Here is a 19,336-nt window from a genome sequence, read left to right on the forward strand (position 1 = left end):
CTCGAGTACACAAGCAGATAAGTTTTAAGCACTATCATTCAGTTAATCGTCATTTTCGATTAATTTGGCGAAAAATTCGATCGGTTTACCAATGATCGACATATCTGAGGATGTCGATTTAGCCTATGCCCTAAGCTTACAAGCAGAGCTCGATCAGGAACAGGAGAACGAAGCTTCAAGGCACAATTCATTGGTTTCGTCCAGTTCCCGTAAGAACACCATTCCTAAACCAGTGTCAGTTGTAGATGAATCTTGGGAACTTATTGATCCTATACCGGACATACGGCAGTTATTTCTACAATTTAATGATGCTTACTTTAAAGGAATTTTGGGATCTGTAGAAGTAAAATGGAGTCCACGAATGACTTTGTAAGTAGGAGTTATTCTATCGGTGTATATTGTCAAATCATCTTGCTGATTGTTTTGGCGGTACATTTAACTCTGTGACTCCCTTGAGTGACCAAGAGAGAATTTCTCCTTACAATACCAATACAATATCAAGAAGTCTAATGACGAGAATAAAGAAAAATATCAATGAGGGGATTATCAGTAGATTCAATCTAAAATTCTCCAAACTAACATCACTAGAATTGTATTACAGACAAAAGGGAGAATTACTTATGAGATTTTGTGGAGTGAAATGGTTAAGCTACAGCATAAGTAAATTTATGTGATATTCATGGATGGCTTTATTTATTCTGGGTGCATTAAATAAGATTAAGACTTTTAAATTGACAAAGTATAAAAAACTTAACTTGCTACTTGCATGACAGATGTGCTGGATTATGCTGCTATGAAGGCCGAGGAGGACTGTGTTCTATTAGGCTCAGTGCACCTTTACTCAAGCTGCGTCCAAGAAAAGACTTGGTTCAAACCTTACTGGTAAATTATTATTGCATTTTATAGTTTGATATTACAGGCAGCATTCTAAAGACACTATCGATGTATTTACTTGCTTCACTTTATGTCAACTGGATGGAGGATTGTTTTTACATTTCTAAGACTTCAGCATTCAGTACGGTATACATAAATGTAAAATTATTCCTGCGCTAGTAAACATTTTGTGCAGCTTTTTCGTCAGGTTAAAGTTTCCCTCTGAATTTCTCCAATTTAAAACATATTTATATTTTTTTTTCTAGCATGAGATGATCCATGCTTTGTTGTTTGTGACACAGAACAACAAGGTTAGTAACCTTTGGTAATAAATTATGCTTAAAAAACACATCTTTTGCTCTTGGATGAACAGCCTTGTGTTTATTGATTATTATTCACCGAATGCAAATATGGCGGACCACTTGGGAGGACTGGGTCTAGTTGTGCGAAAGCGAGGCTAGTGAGGCCTCGAGTTTGTTTTGACAACGCGTCCTTCGAGTCCATCGAGTAAGTGTTTTGTAGTCGTTCTGTTCTACGCTTTTCGATATGGTTACGAGTTGTTGTGTCCCTGAATGCAATCCTAAAATAATGCAGTTTCAATGTGTCCTTTAAATTGTTCCAAAATTGCACGTCAAATGGAATTCGCTCGATGCTCATTCCCTTACTGGTGTAGACGATGAAATCGCACCACTTTGCCCCGGTCACACCCATCAGCCCTTGCACTTGGACATGGTATTTATGGGTGCGTTTAAGTTTAGGCTTTCCATCGACTTCTTCCATGAAAAAGCTGCTATCAGAGCATGCATCCAGTGGGGTGACTCAGTACTTGGTTTCTGGGCACTTGACCTCAGAAAGACCAAATTGATCAGAGCATCCAGGATCAATAACCTTGCCATCTGGTGATGCACCCAAGTATGGGGCATCCATACTTATTACAAGTCCTGACTTAAAAACCTTCACTGACTTGTTCATAGAGGACATATATGTTTGGTATTGTTCTAAGGCAATTGGCTCATATTTAAGTCCATGATTAGTATATCTTGATGAAAAAGGCTTTGGATTTATAAGATTTTGTACTAAAGATTCATGGTTTCTCTTTCTGTCCCGTATAAGACCAAAATTGGAGGCAGTAGATCGGAATTTCCTTTCCAACTTCCATTCAGGGCACTCTGATTGGCTGCGTGTTTTAATTTCAATGCCATTCAGTTTATCTTCATCAACTTGCAGATCCTTTAACAGTGATTTTTCTGCTTCTGAAAGATCAGCAGGTATCTCAAACTGTTCATTAGACTGACTTGATAGGCGAAATCTTGGATATGTCACAATATGCTCACCATGGTTGGCAGGGTTTGCCCTTGGGATAGACGTGATGTCACAAAACACTTTGAAATTATCTTCGGTCACTGCAAGTTGATAGCTAGCATACGAGTCTTGTGGACTTCTGCCAAATTTGGTTTCTACTAAGGGAATAGAATCAGCCTTTGGGGTCATAATCTGTGCTAGGGCCATATTTGGGTTCAATTCTTTCAAGGTTGCCAATAGTTTCTCTTCATCTGCCTTTTGCCCCCGTATATTATTCCTTGCCTCATATAGTGTACATCTGACACCAGGTTCTCGAGCTGATGATCTGGGCTGCTCCAGGTAGGTCTTTGCTACAAGCACCTCCATTGCTGGTTGTGGATTTATAGAGTCTCCTCTTCCCTTCCTATGCCACCTCTGTAAAGAGGAAGTACATGCTTGCTTTGGCTGCATGTCTTCTTCGTTTTCAAGTTCATGGACAGTTTTACATTCATATAATGAGAATTTGCAAATCTTCATCAAGAGTGCTAATATATGGTTACAAAAACCAACCTTCCCAGCAACGCAGGAACATGTAGCATGTTTCACTTCCCCACTTAAAATGCACAATGCGACTTTCAAGTTGTGTGGGGCATCATTCTTCCGAAAACTGTGATAGCAGTGAGACCGGAAATAAAAGTAGTTGTCATCGCTTGCTGCGGAGATACCCTTCAAATATTCGTCATTCAGAAAAGTTGTCGCTTTCCGAATACTCGTTGGCACTGAATGGGCTTTACTTGTCGGATCAATTCTTTTTCCAGACTTTGAAATGTGGTCATTCATTTCGGCGCGGGTAAAAAAGGGCATCCGCCGTATGTCTGCAGACCAGCCATCTGATGGGAAACTCAAAGGATGCTGAGTTGCGGCAATTCCGGAGTTGTCATCTTTGTTTTTATCCAAGCGTTCCTTGCGCTTTGTATATACGGAGTCAGGATCCGGATCTACTATATTTTGATCACGACCTTCTTTGATATATTCCTCAACCCTAAACAGAAGGGAAGATAAGATCATTTTTAAACTTTGGTTACCGCAATTGCAATCAAGGCAAGCGAGGCGCGAAATCTCCGCGAATCGGTCGAAGTACGAGCATCCTACCTTTTCACTAATTGTGCTTTTGTTTTCAGTCCTTTCAATGTATCGCCCCTACATTTCAGCCAGAAACGAAGTTCTTCATTTTTTAGCGTGGCAGGCGATCTACCTCGAAGAGAAGCTCCAGGAATATCGTCTTCTGTGAGCGCACGTGAAGCAGCCATTCGTGACGATCAAAACACAGGGAAAAGCCGGCCTCACTGGCTGGCCTCACTAGCCTCGCTTCCACGCAACTAGCCCCGGGCCGCCCGAGAGGTCCGCCATATTTGCATTCGGTGTATGGGTCAAAGTAAAATTTACTCACTTGTCTCATTAAAGGGAATTCTTGATAAATCACCTGATGATCAGAAACAGTGTCAAAGTGGAAAGATTGCAATTCACAGTTGATGGTGACCCTACACAATATGATGAACAATTTACATTTCATTTATCAATATAGCCATTATGAAAAAATGTATAGAGAGCATATAATCCTCATTTGTTATCTGAGACAAATTAATCAGAATATACTGTACCTTTTGGGTACTCCACACTACTTGCATGTTTTAATCTGCATGTTTGCTTTTGGCCACATCACACCCTCAATGAATTCTTCTATATTAAAGCAGATTTTGGGTCATTTTTTAAGGTATTTGTTCAGTTGATTCAACTTTTTAAGAACCTCCTCAATTCTATTGGAGATAGAGAGTGCTGGTTAGTTTTGTTATGTTATGTTTCACAGAAGAAAAAAAAACTAGCTAAAGTCACTTTTATTGTTACTGTCCTCAGGACCATGATGGTCATGGACCAGAGTTCCTTAAACATATGCAAAGGATAAATGCAGAAAGTGGAGCAAACATTACTGTAAGTATTTTTTTCAATGATCCCCACCTTGCAGAGGTGGGAATGTTTCACCAATATATTACCAATATATCACTTTGCCTGGACCTGGGTGAGATGAATTAGGATCTTATCTTAATTATGTATTTCTAGTTTTCAAAAGAGAGCTGTCTCAGAGACATACACAACACTAGCCTGCAGAGCAGGTGTAATTTTGGTGAGCAAATGCCCAGTATATTCTTAACAAAAATTGTGGCCATCATCTTTGATTTTAATGGCATAAGGCTGGGGAGAGAAAAGTTTGTACTAAGGGGGGGGAGGGGGCAGTCAACAGTTAAAAATAAGGAGAGGGGTGGGGGTTGGGGAGTGAAGAGTACTCACCTCTTCTCACTCTTCCCCCACCCCCTACCCCCACCATCCACTCTAACTCCAAATCAAACATGGCCGGTCAGATAAACGATCATGAGCTTATAATGTTAGCTCACCATAATAAGACACCTGCACTGCAGGCTAACACAACACCCACAGATCTTGCACAAGTGAGTGTTACTGAGTACAGAAAAGTGTACAAAAGGATCAATATCCTCCAATCACAAGTCAGAAAAGGATCCTTTTGAACAACTTGAACTATGCATGTGTTTTCAAGAGGTTTACAACCTAACTCATGGCAATGAGATACTCATTTTCAATGATGAATGTAAACTTCATTGTTTACTTGTGTCTGAAAATTGAAGTGATAATTAATTGTCAACCAAACAATCAGCCACTAAACCCCCTTTTTTTGCCCTTTTTTGTTGTAGGTGTATCATAATTTTCATGATGAGGTAAGTATTCAGAAAAATCATGAATAGATGTTCTGTAATGAGCTCATTGAGCTGTTTTGATTTATAATTTGTAATCTTAGGACTAAGTGGAGTCCAATTCAGTTGGGAAACACACCTGAATCAGCACTGGGTGACTGTGAACTCGAAGATTTTTAAATCATAAGAATGATAACAGGCAGAATTATCCTGTTCTACTACACTGTCTAGTTGCTAGAATGACATGAGCACTGTCTGAGAAGTGCTCAAATCAGGCTACTGATAACAAATAAATTTAAGAAACATGATAAGTTTTGATCTAGTACTGTAGTATGTTAAACCTGGGTGCAAACCATCAACAGGAATCAGAGAATGACAAATCAGGAATGGTACGAGAAGGATGAAAAAAACCACAGTGATTAACCCTAAAGGTTACTATTGCTATGTAAATGATTTAAAGAGAACTGCAGTATGAAATAATGGTCTCCTATTTTATTAGGTAAATGTATACCGTCAACACTGGTGGCAGTGTGATGGCCCTTGCCGCAGGAGACCACCTTATTATGGGATTGTAAGGAGAGCAATGAATCGAGCACCGTCACCCAGAGACACTTGGTGGGCAGACCATCAGCGAACGTGTGGTGGGACATACACCAAGATTAAAGAGCCAGATAATTATGGTGCAAAAAAATCTGGCAAGGCAAAACAAGGAAAAGGTGAAAAAGAAACAGGAGTTGCCAAGAACAAGGGGCATGTGCTTGGTGGAGGAAATTCTGGAACACTGCCAAGATTTTTTAAACGCAAAACAAGAGACAGTGATGATAGCAGTTGTAATTCTGAATATGACCAAGAAATGGTGAAACGGAAAAAGAAAAGCCTTGTAGATGATGGTGCTGTTGCTTTATCAGATCACAATGAAGACACGAAATCAAAGTTGAACCAGCCTGGTTCTTCACAGTGGACTACAGATGTGATACCATTTTCTGGGCCTGGCAGAACGTTAGGCTCAAGCTCTGACCAACATGACTCAAAAACATTTACCAAGGAATCTAAGAAGCCTGCTTTTATTGAGATAAAAACACCATCACCAAATAAAACTAAAACCAGCTCTTCACCAACTCTCACAATTGTAGATGCTTTTCAAAGAGCTAAAGATAAACACAAAAAGTGCAACAGCAGAGGTTATGACTTGACTAGTCCAGTATTGGGATCCCAACAGAAGCCAATTGAGTTAATAGCAGATTCCCCCGGCTCATCGACAAGGGAAGTTAAACATTTACACAGTGATCGTTTCAACTCAACTGATACAGTGCTGTGTCCTGTGTGCCAAACATTAATTTTAAATTGCAAGATCAATCAGCATCTTGATTCGTGCTTACAGTGATATGTTGAAAAAGCCGATTTTCAACGTATGTATGCTGCTGTATTTCACGTAAATTTTTAAGCGGAGAATGTTATGGATTAGTTGATCGATCCAAAGTATTCAATCCAGGCTTTTGACCAATGAGATGCAAAGCGAAAGCCAAACGCGCCTTGGTCATCTGCATTTTCCCGCGCCTCGGTCATCTGCATTTTCCCGCGCCTCTGGCAGTTTGCCTTGTTTTCCTTTGAGTTTCGAACAATTTCATTTCTTATTCCTTGGCTTTATATCATGAGATGGAACTGAAAATACTCTAATACGCGTAATAAATAAAAGAGAAACAATATACTCAATAAAAGTGCTTTTAATAAACTTTGCTACACTCTACCTCGGTGTCTTACAAGTCTTGCGGACCCGTTTCAGCTGGCACTAGCCTTCAATCAGTTTTAGGGGAAACAAGACCTTTGTGGTTGACTCTGGATCAAGATATTCAGTTCGTGCCCCAGCTGAGTCATTGTGCAGTGTTCTCCGACAGAACGTTATAACCATGACGTGCCCCTCTTTATCCGGGTTCCAGTTGTATAAAGGTCGGATAACGCAATCCAATGGATAAATCGCTATCCAGCAGATAAGTGATAGCGAAACATACAGCGTTATCCATCGGATAGAGTTTTATCCAATGGATAGCGCTATCCAACCTTCGAACAACCGGGGCCATATGTTCAAATAGGTACTAACGAACTGTCAGGGAACGGTGAGGGGGTTGTTTGCGACTTATTGACATCCATGCAGAAGAAATGATTAAAACAGAATTCTTTTCATGCCACAGAGACTGGTTCAAAACACTGGCAGTTAAGGATGAGTTTAGTGGACAGCGAATATTCCAAGTGAATTTCGCCATTGATTGGTGTATGTACACTTAACGACTTTTCGTAAGGCCGACCGAGGTCATTTGGCCCTTAAACTTCGTTTTCAGTCTCTAATTTGAAAAGCGTGTGAAAATAGTTTGCCAAACATGGACTTTCCTGGTGGTAAGAGAATAACTTTCACCGCCGGCTCATTCCTGGCATATTAGAGGCATCCAATCCCGCGAAATGGAACGCGATTCCGATGGAAATACTTGTTGTAAAAGTTGCCTAATAAGAAATAAAACAAGACTTGTTCAGGGCGAATTAACTTAGCAGGTCGGTTTGAACTATCGCAGGAACGGATTTATGAGAGAAAGGAGAATAATTGAGGCCTCTTTATTACACCCTTAAAGACTAACCTGTACTGAGTCGAAAAGTTTGTAACTGTTTAAATAAAGAAAGAGGTGAAACTGAGTCAACAATGATTTCAACGTTCGTGAAAAGCAGCCTTGCTTTAATTGATATTTGCTCGAAAGTAAGGTTTGAAAAGAAAAGTGCGTATACGAGTTGTAATGGCGATTTATTCCCAGCGGCTTTATCACGGTTGTTTACGTCACAACTTCCAATTTATAACAACCGACCCTTAAGCATAATTATTATCGTTAAAACATTTCGTTGTCGGGGAGAGCATGCTGGCAGACCATGAATACTAGGCAAGCTCTATTCCTTTACGCTTTTTGACTTTCGGCCTCTTGACCCTAGCATAAGGGCCAATTCTGGGATCTATTATAAAATCCCACATCACTTTGATCCAAGAAGTATGGTACGGTAGGTTGTCGTAATATTCCGCTGCAATCTTCTTTACCAAAGGGAGCTTTGAACCTGGGATACTTGGGAAATCATGATGCTCGTTGTGATACCCGACATTAAATGTCAGATAGTTTCCAGGACCGTAGTAAGAATATGTCTCAAAGCCCTCTTCGAACATGTAATGTTCAGCTATGAAGTGGCCCGCCATAGGATGTAAGCCTGCTCCAAGGATCGTACTGCTAACCATGAATACGAGTGACTTCACCCCCCAGAGGTACACTACGGCGCAATTCACAGCAAATTGAACAACAATGTTGAGGATTTCCAAGCCGTTTGGGGCTATGGGGTTGATGAATAGAGGCCTCAATGCATACCAAAAAGGTTGCAAAATTACCCAGACTAGTTTGGTGATAGAGTTGTAAAACATTCGAGCTTCAAAACTGGTTGGCAGGTCGGGATCCATTTCTTCCACTCCCATATAGCGGTGGTGGAGGAGGTGGTACTTCTTGAAAGCAATTGAGGAAGGAATACCTGTCGGTAGGTTCGCTAAAATGCCAAAGAGTCTGTTTAGTAAAGGCCGGCCGTTTCCGAATGGGATATTATGGCAGATGTCGTGCACCCCAACGATGAGGGCGTGGCTAGGGAACGCCCCTATGAAGTAGGCTGAAAGCAGTAAAATGGTCCAAGATACATCACGCAGGAGAAACGTCAGTGCAAACTGAGCCACTATCAAAGACAGGATTTCGTACTTGAATGAAGGATCACTGCCCATAAGTCTCTTGATCTCGGGATATTTGGCTAAAACAAAAAAGAGGAAAACACAGAGTTAAAGGTCTTTTTTCTCAGTAATATTATGCTATTAGCGACAAAAGATTACTTGAAGCACAAAAGAAAGATGTATCGACTAAGGAAGAATGTTGGCTTGATTAAATATATGTACAGCTGAGTATAATTTCGATGTGCGATAAGTTATAACTTGAACACGTATGATGCTCATTAAAACACCTTTCTGAGAACTAATCTTGCCATGCAAGATTAAAACATTTCACCGCTTGTGTTATGGAAGTAATTCAATGAAAGGTTTCCAGGCAAGGTTTGATATTTTTATTCTAACAGCACCGACAGCGCATCAGGTTAGAGGCTGGTTGTTTGTGGTAAAAAAAGAGCATAGTGAGGTATAAAGGATGTGCTTAAAAATTGAGGACCTTGAATTGTGGTGAAAGTTTTATCAAGGAGAAATGATACCCAAACGTAGAAAAGAAAAGGATACGAGAAAATAGCTTATTTTTAGAAATACACATTATTTAAAGTGAAATAACGGGTTGTAAAAGCTGGGAAGGAACAAGTAGCTAGTAGGTAAATTAAATTTTTTACATGAAAGATCTAGTTACTTTTAGAACTTGAAAAAAAAAAGTACAACATACCAAGAATTTCTTTTCTTCTAGTCGCATGCGGCTCTGCGGTGTAAGACCATTCAAAGTCGCAACGTGTTACTTGGCCGCCCATCTTGGATGTATGGATAGTAAATGCAGCCAAAGCCACGGAACAATGATTTTAAACGACAGCGTATTTGAATCTGAATGACAAATTTTGGATGCATATTCAAATCAGCAGAAACGTAGGCAGGACATGGTCGTCAACATCTGGAGGGTGTATTAGTGATGCGAATAATGATTTCAACATTTGAATAATTAGCTTCAAATTTAATTCTATTCAGTGACGTTTGACCTGACATGGTTGCAGAACTTATTTCATAAAAGCAAGTAAGAATAGAACAGAAAATCGAGTATTTCTGTCGTTACGGTTGAACCTAACCGACAGGAAAACACTGCTTCCACGAACTAAACTACTTTATTAAAGTGCCAATGACGCGCCTTTTTTTGGCGTAAATATTCAGCTTATTGTACGTACAAACCAATTCCGCAGAAGGAAAATTTCAAAAGACTTAGAACTAGGTTTTTTAGGGCCCTAAAGTGCTTTTACTTTGTCTTAAAAGTGTCCCGTGGACTGGTAACAATTTAGCAGGTGATGACGTAGAAAAGTGTGAAACTTCTCACATCTCTTGCGATTTTGTATAAGTCAGCGCTGAAATACTCTTGAAATAATACCTGCTAGCGATGTCTACCTACCTTCAGCGAGCTCTACCGAGAGTTGTAATACATCGTACTCAAGTACTAAAGAAGAACGACGGAGAACCGCACTGCATCAAACGAAGATTTCGACGAAGACTGATAAAGACGGTTTCTCGCCTGAGTTGTATAGGACGATACCATACCGCGTAACCAATCACATAGCCGGATATGGCACACGTGACCACTAAGAACAATAGACTTCACACCCATAGGTGGTCGGCAAATTTACAAAGTAGAACAAAGGGACAATAGATCGATTGTTTTCAATTCGACGTCATTGAGGGGTGTTCCTGCATGCCATCACTAGATAACAATTATAAGTAAATATGTGGTGGATTATATATATGTGTCTAAGAGGGATTTTGTCATCCATGTGGGAGTCTTTTTTAGGCCATCTTGTAAACCTTAAGTCTTTCAAACCGGTGAATCTAATGTTCATCCGTTTCTAACATCGTCCTCACTCACTTTAGCTCAACAAACAATGCATGCGCAGAAAATGTAAATATGATTCAAAATATCTAATTAGTCAAACACCGCACATTTTACAATGGAAGGAAAAGTTTTTAAGTCGTGTGAGAATTAATTTTCAACACTAAAGCGCGATAAAAAATCCTAAAGCGCAGTAAAAAAAAACTCATAATCCATATGAGAGTTTTTTCCATTTAAGCGCATGAACAATAAAAACTCACACAAACAAATAAACGTTCAACATGTTTATTACAAAAAGTTTATTATTACCAAACAATTTTATTATTACAAGAAGTTAATTACAAAAAACAAGGGTGAAAGAAAACAATCTGAGCGAAATTTACAAAAAGCAAGGAAAAAAGTAAATGCGAAAGAAAAAAGCCTAAGCGAAATTTACAGCAAGCAAGGAAAAAGGTAAGGGCAAAAGAAAAACCTTAGCAAAATTTACAAAGAGCCACGACGAAGCTAAATTCTTCGTCCACGAAACGTTCTTTTACGTTCGGTCAAAATCCCAAAGGGCCTTTTTCTTGAGCTTTTGTGAATATCACACTGAGTGTGTGTGTAAGCGTCTGTTTAGTCCCAAAGGCCTTTTTCTTGAGCGTTTTGTAAATATCACACGGTGTGGATGGGTGAATCTGTATGTTTGTAAGGGTCTGTTTGGTCCCAAAGGGTCTTTTCAGCTTGAGCGTCAGTCACGTTCGGGTTCTTTGCCTGATCAAAGGTCCATGCTATCAAAAGGTAAGTTTCTTTGAATACACTTTACAATGAAGGAAAGAACAACGCTTCTTAATCAATACAGCCTCTTTTGCTCAATTAAAGAAAAGGTGCATGCTATTCAAAGGTTAGTTTCTTTGAATACACTTTACAATGAAGGAACGAACAACTGTGTTTAATCGATACAGCCTCTTTCGCTTAATTAAAGAAAGAGTCCTTGCTATTCAAAGGTAAGTTAATTAAGAAACGAACAGCGCATTACAGTATACAAACTAAGAAACATTTGAAATTGTAATCACAAAACTTGCAAAACTTCGGTACCACGATGGCTTGGAAACCAGAGAAGTCAGTAAAATGAAGGAGGACATCCAAAACAGAATCCTGGTAACAACCATGTAAATCGTTTCAGCTCCTCATGGTCAAGACAGAACAAGTTTCATCCAAGTAAGCTCACCAAGTCACCAAAATGTTACAATTGCTGAAAAGAAGGTCACCTGATTTCAAGCTGCCTGGAAAAGTGGAGAGTGGCGCAGAAACAAAATAGCTTGGAGCCTAAGCCTAACGGTTTTATCGCTAAGACTCAGGCAAGTCCTATAAGTGAAGTCAGTGGCCTGTCCAAATCTGTCATAGATATTTTTCAGTCCTTCATTCACGATGGTTCGGTATTATTGTCAAGTGATATTTCCGACTCCATACCAATCAAGATTACAAGAGACACTGGAGCCTCGCAGTCTTTACTGTCGAAACAGTAAACCGGAAACTAGTCGAGGTCGAGCTCGGGGGCGTGTCTTTATTGTTGTAGCGAAGGCAACTAACTGTGATAGTGTCCAAAACATTGAAGAAAGGAAGAAATTGCTTGTCGATAAGCGTTTGTGCTTCAATTGTACAGGTGTCCAGGTGACAAGAAGGAAAGACGAGAACCAGGTACGACTGCAAATTTAATCGGAGATTCTAGTGTTATTTATCCGGTTGTGGTTATAAACATGGGCGGATATAAATTCAAAGCCCTGTTGGACAGTGGCGCCAGCCATTCCTATGCTTCGGTCAAGTTCGACACCTCTCGTTCTTAAAGGTGTAAACGTGTGATACCTTCATGTTTTGCAATTAGAAAGTTATTATCACTAGCAGGTAGCAACTTGGGGGCGGTGCGTGTGAACGCCCCTTCTTCTCCAACTTTTGTAATCATGATGTTGTTATGTAACGGTCTTCTAAGGCAAGTTTCTCTTAACATACCCCTTTAGATGTGAATAATATTCCGTCAATAGGATAGTAATGATTTATATATTACCAATCTCGTTTCTGTTCTGGCTGATCTCAACTGTAAGAATAAGAAATTTAAGGTAGAAGATGATTTTGTAACTGCGCAAATAACTCGAAGGCGCATACCGAGTAAGCAGAAACTGTCACACGTAATCTAACGTGATTCCCTGGCTGAGATGGAACGATGACGATACAAGAAGATTGACGATTAATAGTGTCATCTGCAGTGTCACTTTTATAAACGGTAACCCATCCACACCGTGTGATATTTACAAAACGCTCAAGAAAAAGGCCTTTGGGACCAAACAGACGCTTATACACACACTCAGTGTGATATTCACAAAAGCTCAAGAAAAAGGCCCTTTGGGATTTTGACCGAACGTAAAAGAACGTTTCGTGGACGAAGAATTTAGCTTCGTTGTGGCTCTTTGTAAATTTTGCTAAGGTTTTTCTTTTGCCCTTGCCTTTTTCCTTGCTTGCTGTAAATTTCGCTTAGGTTTTTTTCTTTCGCATTTACTTTTTTCCTTGCTTTTTGAAAATTTCGCCCAGATTGTTTTCTTTCGCCCTTGTTTTTTGTAATTAACTTCTTGTAATAATAAAATTGTTTGGTAATAATAAACTTTTTGTAATAAACATGTTGAACGTTTATTTGTTTGTGTTAGTTTTTATTGTTCATGCGCTTAAATGGAAAAAACACTCATATGGATTAAAAATTTTTTTCTTTTACTGCGCTTTAAGATTTTTTATTGCGCTTTAGTGTTGAAAATTCTCTCACGACTTAAAAACTAATTTAAAATCATATTTACATTTTCTGCGCATGCATTGTTTGTTGAGCTAAAGTGAGTGAGGACGATGTTAGAAACGGATGAACATTAGATTCACCGGTTTGAAAGACTCAAGGGTTACAAGATGGCCTATCAAAGACTCCCACACGGATGACAAAATCCCTCTTAGACACATATATATAATCCACCACATATTTGCTTATAATTGTCATCTAGTGATGACATGCAGGAACACGTCAATACATTAATAACGTCGAATTGAAAACAATTGATCTATTGTTCCTTTGTTCTACTTTGTAAGTTTGCCGACAACCTATGGGTGTGAAGTCTATTGTTCTTAGTGGTCACGTGTGCGATATGCGGTTCTGTGACCGATACATGTGACATGATACCTTCATGTTTTGCAATTAGAAAGTTATTATCACTAGCAGGTAGCAACTTGGGGGCGGTGCGTGTGAACGCCCCTTCTTCTCCAACTTTTGTAATCATGATGTTGTTATGTAACGGTCTTCTAAGGCAAGTTTCTCTTAACATACCCCTTTAGATGTGAATAATATTCCGTCAATAGGATAGGTATGATTTTTATATTACCAATCTCGTTTCTGTTTTGGCTGATCTCAACTGTAAGAATAAGAAATTTAAGGTAGAAGATGATTTTGTAACTGCGCAAATAACTCGAAGGCGCATACCGAGTAAGCATACGCTCAAGCAGAAAAGACCCTTTGGGACCAAACAGACCCGTACACACATACAGATTCACCCATTTACATTTAACTTCGTCGTGGCTCTTTGTAAATTTTGCTAAGGTTTTTCTTTTGTCCTTGCCTTTTTCCTTGCTTGCTGTAAATTTCGCTTAGGTTTTTTTCTTTCGCATTTACTTTTTTCCTTGCTTTTTGTAAATTTCGCTCAGATTGTTTTCTTTCGCCCTTGTTTTTTGTAATTAACTTCTTGTAATAATAAAATTGTTTGGTAATAATAAACTTTTTGTAACAAACATGTTGAACGTTTATTTGTTTGTGTGAGTTTTTATTGTTCATGCGCTTAAATGGAAAAAACTCTCATATGGATTATAAATTTTTTTTTAATGCGCTTTAGGATTTTTTATCGCGCTTTAGTGTTGAAAATTCTCTCACGACTTAAAAACTTTTCCTTCCATTGTAAAATGTGCGGTGTTTGACTAATTAGATGTTTTAAATCATATTTACATTTTCTGCGCATGCATTGTTTGTTGAGCTAAAGTGAGTGAGGACGATGTTAGAAACGGATGAACATTAGATTCACCAGTTTGAAAGACTCAAGGGTTACAAGATGGCCTAAAAAAGACTCCCACATGGATGACAAAATCCCTCTTAGACACATATATATAATCCACCACATATTTGCTTATAATTGTCATCTAGTGATGACATGCAGGAACACCCCTCAAAGGGACTGTACCGTACTCGCAACCTTTATATCTTCTTTAGTACTTGAGTACGATGTATTACAACTCTCGGTAGAGCTTGCTGAAGGTAGGTAGACATCGTTAGCGGGTATTATTTCAAGAGTATTTCAGCGCTGACTTATACAAAATTGCAAGAGATGTGAGAAATTTTCCCACTTTTCTACGTCATCACCTGCTCAATTGTTACCAGTCCACGGGACACTTTTAAGACAAAGTAAAAGCACTTTAGGGCCCTAAAAAACCTAGTTCTAAGTCTCTTGAAATTTTCCTTCTGCGGAATTGGTTTGTACGTACAATAAGCTGAATATTTACGCCAAAAAAAGGCGCGTCATTGGCACTTTAATAAAGTAGTTTAGTTCGTGGAAGCAGTGTTTTCCTGTCGGTTAGGTTCAACCGTAACGACAGAAATACTCGATTTTCTGTTCTATTCTTACTTGCTTTTATAAAATAAGTTCTGCAACCATGTCACGTCAAACGTCACTGAATAGAATTAAATTTGAAGCTAATTATTCAAATGTTGAAATCATTATTCGCATCACTAATACACCCTCCAGATGTTGACGACCATGTCCTGCCTACGTTTCTGCTGATTTGAATATGCATCCAAAATTTGTCATTCAGATTTAAATACGCTGTCGTTTAAAATCATTGTTCCGTGGCTTCGGCTGCATTTCCTATCCATACATCCAAGATGGGCGGCCAAGTAACACGCTGCGACTTTGAATGGTCTTACACCGCAGAGCCGCATGCGACTAGAAGAAAAGAAATTCTTGGTACGTTGTTCTTTTTTTTTCAAGTTCTAAAAGTAACTAGATCTTTCATGTAAAAATTTGAATTTACCTACTAGCTACCTGTTCCTCCCCAGCTTTTACAACCCGTTATTTCACTTTAAATAATGTGTATTTCTAAAAATAAGCTATTTTCTCATATCCTTTTTTTTCTACGTTTGGGTATCATTTCTCCTTGATAAAACGTTCACCACAATTCAAGGTCCTCAATTTTTAAGCACATCCCGTTTATACCTCACTATGCTCTTTTTTTACCACAAACAACCAACCTCTAACCTGATGCGCTGTCGGTGCTGTTAGAATAAAAATATCAAACCTTCCTTGGCAACCTTTCATTGAACTACTTCCATAACACAAGCGGTGAAATGTTTTAATCTTGCATTGCAAGATTAGTTCTCAGAAAGGTGTTTTAATGAGCATCATACGTGTTCACTTTATAACTAATCGCACATCGAAATTATACTCAGCTGTACATATATTTAATCAAGCCAACTTTCTTCCTTAGTCGATACATCTTTCTTTTGTGCTTCAGGTAATCTTTTGTCGCTAATAGCATAATATTACTGAGAAAAAACCTTTAACTCTGTGTTTTCCTCTTTTTTGTTTTAGCCAAATATCCCGAGATCAAGAGACTTATGGGCAGTGATCCTTTATTCAAGTACGAAATCCTGTCTTTGATAGTGGTTCAGTTTGCACTGACGTTTCTCCTGCGTGATGTATCTTGGACCATTTTACTGCTTTCAGCCTACTTCATAGGGGCGTTCCCTAGCCACGCCCTCATCGTTGGGGTGCACGACATCTGCCATAATATCCCATTCGGAAACGGCCGGCCTTTACTAAACAGACTCTTTGGCATTTTAGCGAACCTACCGACAGGTATTCCCTCCTCAGTTGCTTTCAAGAAGTACCACCTCCTCCACCACCGCTATATGGGAGTGGAAGAAATGGATCCCGACCTGCCAACCAGTTTTGAAGCTCGAATGTTTTACAACTCTATCACCAAACTAGTCTGGGTAATTTTGCAACCTTTTTGGTATGCATTGAGGCCTCTATTCATCAACCCCATAGCCCCAAACGGCTTGGAAATCCTTAACATTGTTGTTCAATTTGCTGTGAATTGCGCCGTAGTGTACCTCTGGGGGGTGAAGTCACTCGTGTTCATGGTTAGCAGTACGATCCTTGGAGCAGGCTTACATCCTATGGCGGGCCACTTCATAGCTGAACATTACATGTTCGAAGAGGGCTTTGAGACATATTCTTACTACGGTCCTGGAAACTATCTGACATTTAATGTCGGGTATCACAACGAGCATCATGATTTCCCAAGTATCCCAGGTTCAAAGCTCCCTTTGGTAAAGAAGATTGCAGCGGAATATTACGACAACCTACCGCACCATACTTCTTGGATCAAAGTGATATGGGATTTTATAATAGATCCCAGAATTGGCCCTTATGCTAGGGTCAAGAGGCCGAAAGTCAAAAAGCCTAAAGGAATAGAGCTTTCCTAGTATTCATGGTCTGCCAGCAAGCTCTCAATTTTAGCGCACCGGCGTTTCTTTGCCCGAGCGTAACTATGAGCCCTTGAGCAACGCGAACCAGGGAGAGGTCTGGAACAGGTGTATTATTGATAAGACTCCCGGTAAAACTTTCCCCGACTAATCTCAAATCTTCCCGCGGGCGTAGAAATGCATTACTACTAAAGAAGGCTTGCTCCAGGCTAAAGCAGTCATTCAAGGCCGAACTTTGTAGATCAAACTGATTAAATAACTTTTAGATTTTAAGTTAAACGAACTTGGGAATAAAATAATCGCAGTAATTAGATATCCAAAGACGTGACTTCCGCTATGAAGAACGAAGGAGACCAGGGTGACAAGTGGCCTTCGGGATAAAGAAGTTAGGTCTCCTTGACAACGAAATGGTTTAACGATAATAATCATGCTTAAGGGTTGGTTGTTATAAATCGGAAGTTGTGACGTAAACAACCGTGATAAAGCCAGTGGGTATAAATCGCTATTACGATTGATATGCGCACTTTTCTTTTCAAATCTTCTTTACGTTCGAGCAAATATCAATTAAAGTAAGGCTGCTTTTCACGAACGTTGAAATCATAGTTGACTCAGTTTCACTTCTTTCTTTATTTAAACAGTTACAAACGTTTTGACTCAGTATAGGTTAGTCTTTAAGGGTGTAATAATGAGGCCTCAATTATTCTCCTTTCTCTCTTAAATCCGTTCCTGCGATAGTTCAAACCGACCTGCGTAGTTAATTCGCCCCGAACAAGTCTTGTTTAATTTCTTAATAGGCAACTTTTACAACAAGTATTTCCATCGGAATCGCGTTCCATTTTGCGGGATTGGATGCCTCTAATATGCCAGGAATGAGCCGGCGGTGAAAGTTATTCTCTTACCACCAGGAAAGTCCATGTTTGGCAAACTATTTTTACACGCTTTTCAAATTAGAGACTGAAAACGAAGTTTAAGGGCCAAATGACCTCGGTCGGCCTTACGAAAAGTCGTTAAGTGTACATACACCAATCAATGGCGAAATTCACTTGCAATGTTGGCTGTCCACTAAACTCACCTTAACTGCCAGTGCTTTGAACCAGTCTCTGTGGCATGAAAAGAATTCTGTTTTAATCATTTCTTCTGCATGGATGTCAATAGGTCGCAAACAACCCCCTCACCGTTCCCTGACAGTTCGTTAGTACCTATTTGAACATATGGCCCCGGTTGTTCGAAGGTTGGATAGCGCTATCCATTGGATAAAACTCTATCCGGTGGATAACGCTGTATGTTTCGCTATCACTTATCCGCTGGATAGCGACTTATCAATTGGATTGCGTTATCCGACCTTTGTACAACTGGAACCAGGATAAAGAGGGGCACGTCATGGTTATAACGTTCTGTCGGAGAACACTGCACAATGACCCGGCTGGGGCACGAACTGAATATCTTGATCCAGAGTCAACCACAAAGGTCTTGTCTCCCCATAAACTGATTATGCCATTAAAATCAAAGATGATGGCCATAATTTTTTGTTAAGAAAATACTAAGCACTTGCTCGCTAAAATTATGCCTGCTCTGCAGGCTTGTGTTGTGCATGTCTTTGAGACAGCTCTCTTTTAACAACTAGAAATACATATTTAAGATAAGATCCTAATTCTCTCCACTCGGGTCCAGGCAAAGTAATATATTGGTGAAACATTCCCACCTCTGCAAGGTGGGGATCATTGAAAAAATACTTACAGTAATGTTTGCTCCACTTTCTGCATTTATCCTTTGCATGTGTTTAAGGAACTCTGGTCCATGACCATCATGGTCCTGAGGGCAGTAACAATAAAAGTGACTTAAGCTAGTTTTTTTTTTCCTTCTGTGAAACATAACATAACAGAACTAACCAGCACTCTCCATCTCCAATAGAATTAAGGAAGTTCTTTAAAAAAAGTTGAATCAACTGGACAAATACCCAAAAATGACCCAAAATCTGCTCTAATAGAGAAGAATTAATTGAGTGTGTGATATGATTATTTTTCATATGGTAAAATGAAAAATAAGAGAAGGCTTGGGTATGAGTAAGGGAGACAGCAGCCGGCAGTTCACTGACGATTTTTTAAGGTTTCACCCAATCATGGCAAGTTCGCCCCCTTCTGGTTCGCTCGATCAAAAAATATTCAAATTTGCCATTTCAATTTGCCATCAACCATTTCGCCTCCTACTCTTTAACCTCGCTTCCGTACAACAGAATGTGTTCTTTTTCTGAAGAAATTAAAACTCATTCCGATCAATATGATAATTGACTGCGAAGCAAT

At 39.4% G+C, this 19,336-nt stretch overlaps 3 protein-coding genes and 1 pseudogene across 4 annotated transcripts; 2 read left to right on the top strand and 2 right to left on the bottom strand.

The window, feature by feature from the left end:
* The first annotated feature begins 18 nt into the window (after positions 1-18).
* Positions 19-6,642, top strand: LOC131792144 (DNA-dependent metalloprotease SPRTN-like). 2 transcript variants are annotated; one of them, XM_059109517.2, is made up of 6 exons: positions 19-369; positions 774-882; positions 1,140-1,184; positions 4,069-4,143; positions 4,920-4,943; positions 5,419-6,642. In XM_059109517.2, exons 1-6 carry the CDS (start codon positions 92-94, stop codon positions 6,301-6,303), a joined length of 1,416 nt encoding a protein of 471 aa, XP_058965500.2. In that variant the 5' UTR covers positions 19-91; the 3' UTR covers positions 6,304-6,642. The 2 variants fall into 2 exon arrangements, with proteins under 2 accessions (XP_058965500.2, XP_066025691.1); XM_066169594.1 differs by lacking the exon at positions 4,920-4,943.
* LOC131776864 (uncharacterized) lies at positions 1,255-3,499 on the bottom strand (annotated as a pseudogene).
* Positions 6,643-7,836: 1,194 nt separating the features above from the next.
* On the bottom strand, positions 7,837-10,078 carry LOC131792021 (sphingolipid delta(4)-desaturase DES1-like). The gene is made up of 3 exons (XM_059109382.1): positions 10,067-10,078; positions 9,362-9,513; positions 7,837-8,735 (listed from the first exon to the last, which is right to left on the bottom strand). The coding sequence occupies exons 2-3, from the start codon at positions 9,441-9,443 to the stop codon at positions 7,837-7,839; spliced, it is 981 nt and encodes a 326-aa protein (XP_058965365.1). The 5' UTR covers positions 9,444-9,513; positions 10,067-10,078.
* A 5,314-nt stretch (positions 10,079-15,392) lies between these two features.
* On the top strand, positions 15,393-17,264 carry LOC131792183 (sphingolipid delta(4)-desaturase DES1-like). Its single transcript, XM_059109561.2, has 2 exons — positions 15,393-15,513; positions 16,138-17,264. Exons 1-2 carry the CDS (start codon positions 15,432-15,434, stop codon positions 17,034-17,036), a joined length of 981 nt encoding a protein of 326 aa, XP_058965544.2. The 5' UTR covers positions 15,393-15,431; the 3' UTR covers positions 17,037-17,264.
* Positions 17,265-19,336: the final 2,072 nt, after the last annotated feature.

The sequence above is a fragment of the Pocillopora verrucosa genome, chromosome 7 (assembly GCF_036669915.1).
Source record: "Pocillopora verrucosa isolate sample1 chromosome 7, ASM3666991v2, whole genome shotgun sequence".
In the NCBI taxonomy this organism is placed as follows: Eukaryota; Metazoa; Cnidaria; class Anthozoa; order Scleractinia; family Pocilloporidae; genus Pocillopora; species Pocillopora verrucosa.

Bases quoted from the DNA above. Each gene is read 5' to 3' on its own strand.
- LOC131792183 (XM_059109561.2), top strand. From the start codon at position 15,432: ATGGGCGGCCAAGTAACACGCTGCGACTTTGAATGGTCTTACACCGCA. The intron at 15,514-16,137 runs GTACGTTGTTCT...TTTTTGTTTTAG, and splicing joins TAGAAGAAAAGAAATTCTTG to CCAAATATCCCGAGATCAAG.
- LOC131792144 (XM_059109517.2), top strand. From the start codon at position 92: ATGATCGACATATCTGAGGATGTCGATTTAGCCTATGCCCTAAGCTTA. The intron at 4,144-4,919 runs GTAAGTATTTTT...TTTTTGTTGTAG, and splicing joins AAAGTGGAGCAAACATTACT to GTGTATCATAATTTTCATGA. The intron at 4,944-5,418 runs GTAAGTATTCAG...CTATTTTATTAG, and splicing joins ATCATAATTTTCATGATGAG to GTAAATGTATACCGTCAACA.
- LOC131792021 (XM_059109382.1), bottom strand. From the start codon at position 9,443: ATGGGCGGCCAAGTAACACGTTGCGACTTTGAATGGTCTTACACCGCA. The intron at 8,736-9,361 runs GTATGTTGTACT...TTTTTGTTTTAG, and splicing joins TAGAAGAAAAGAAATTCTTG to CCAAATATCCCGAGATCAAG.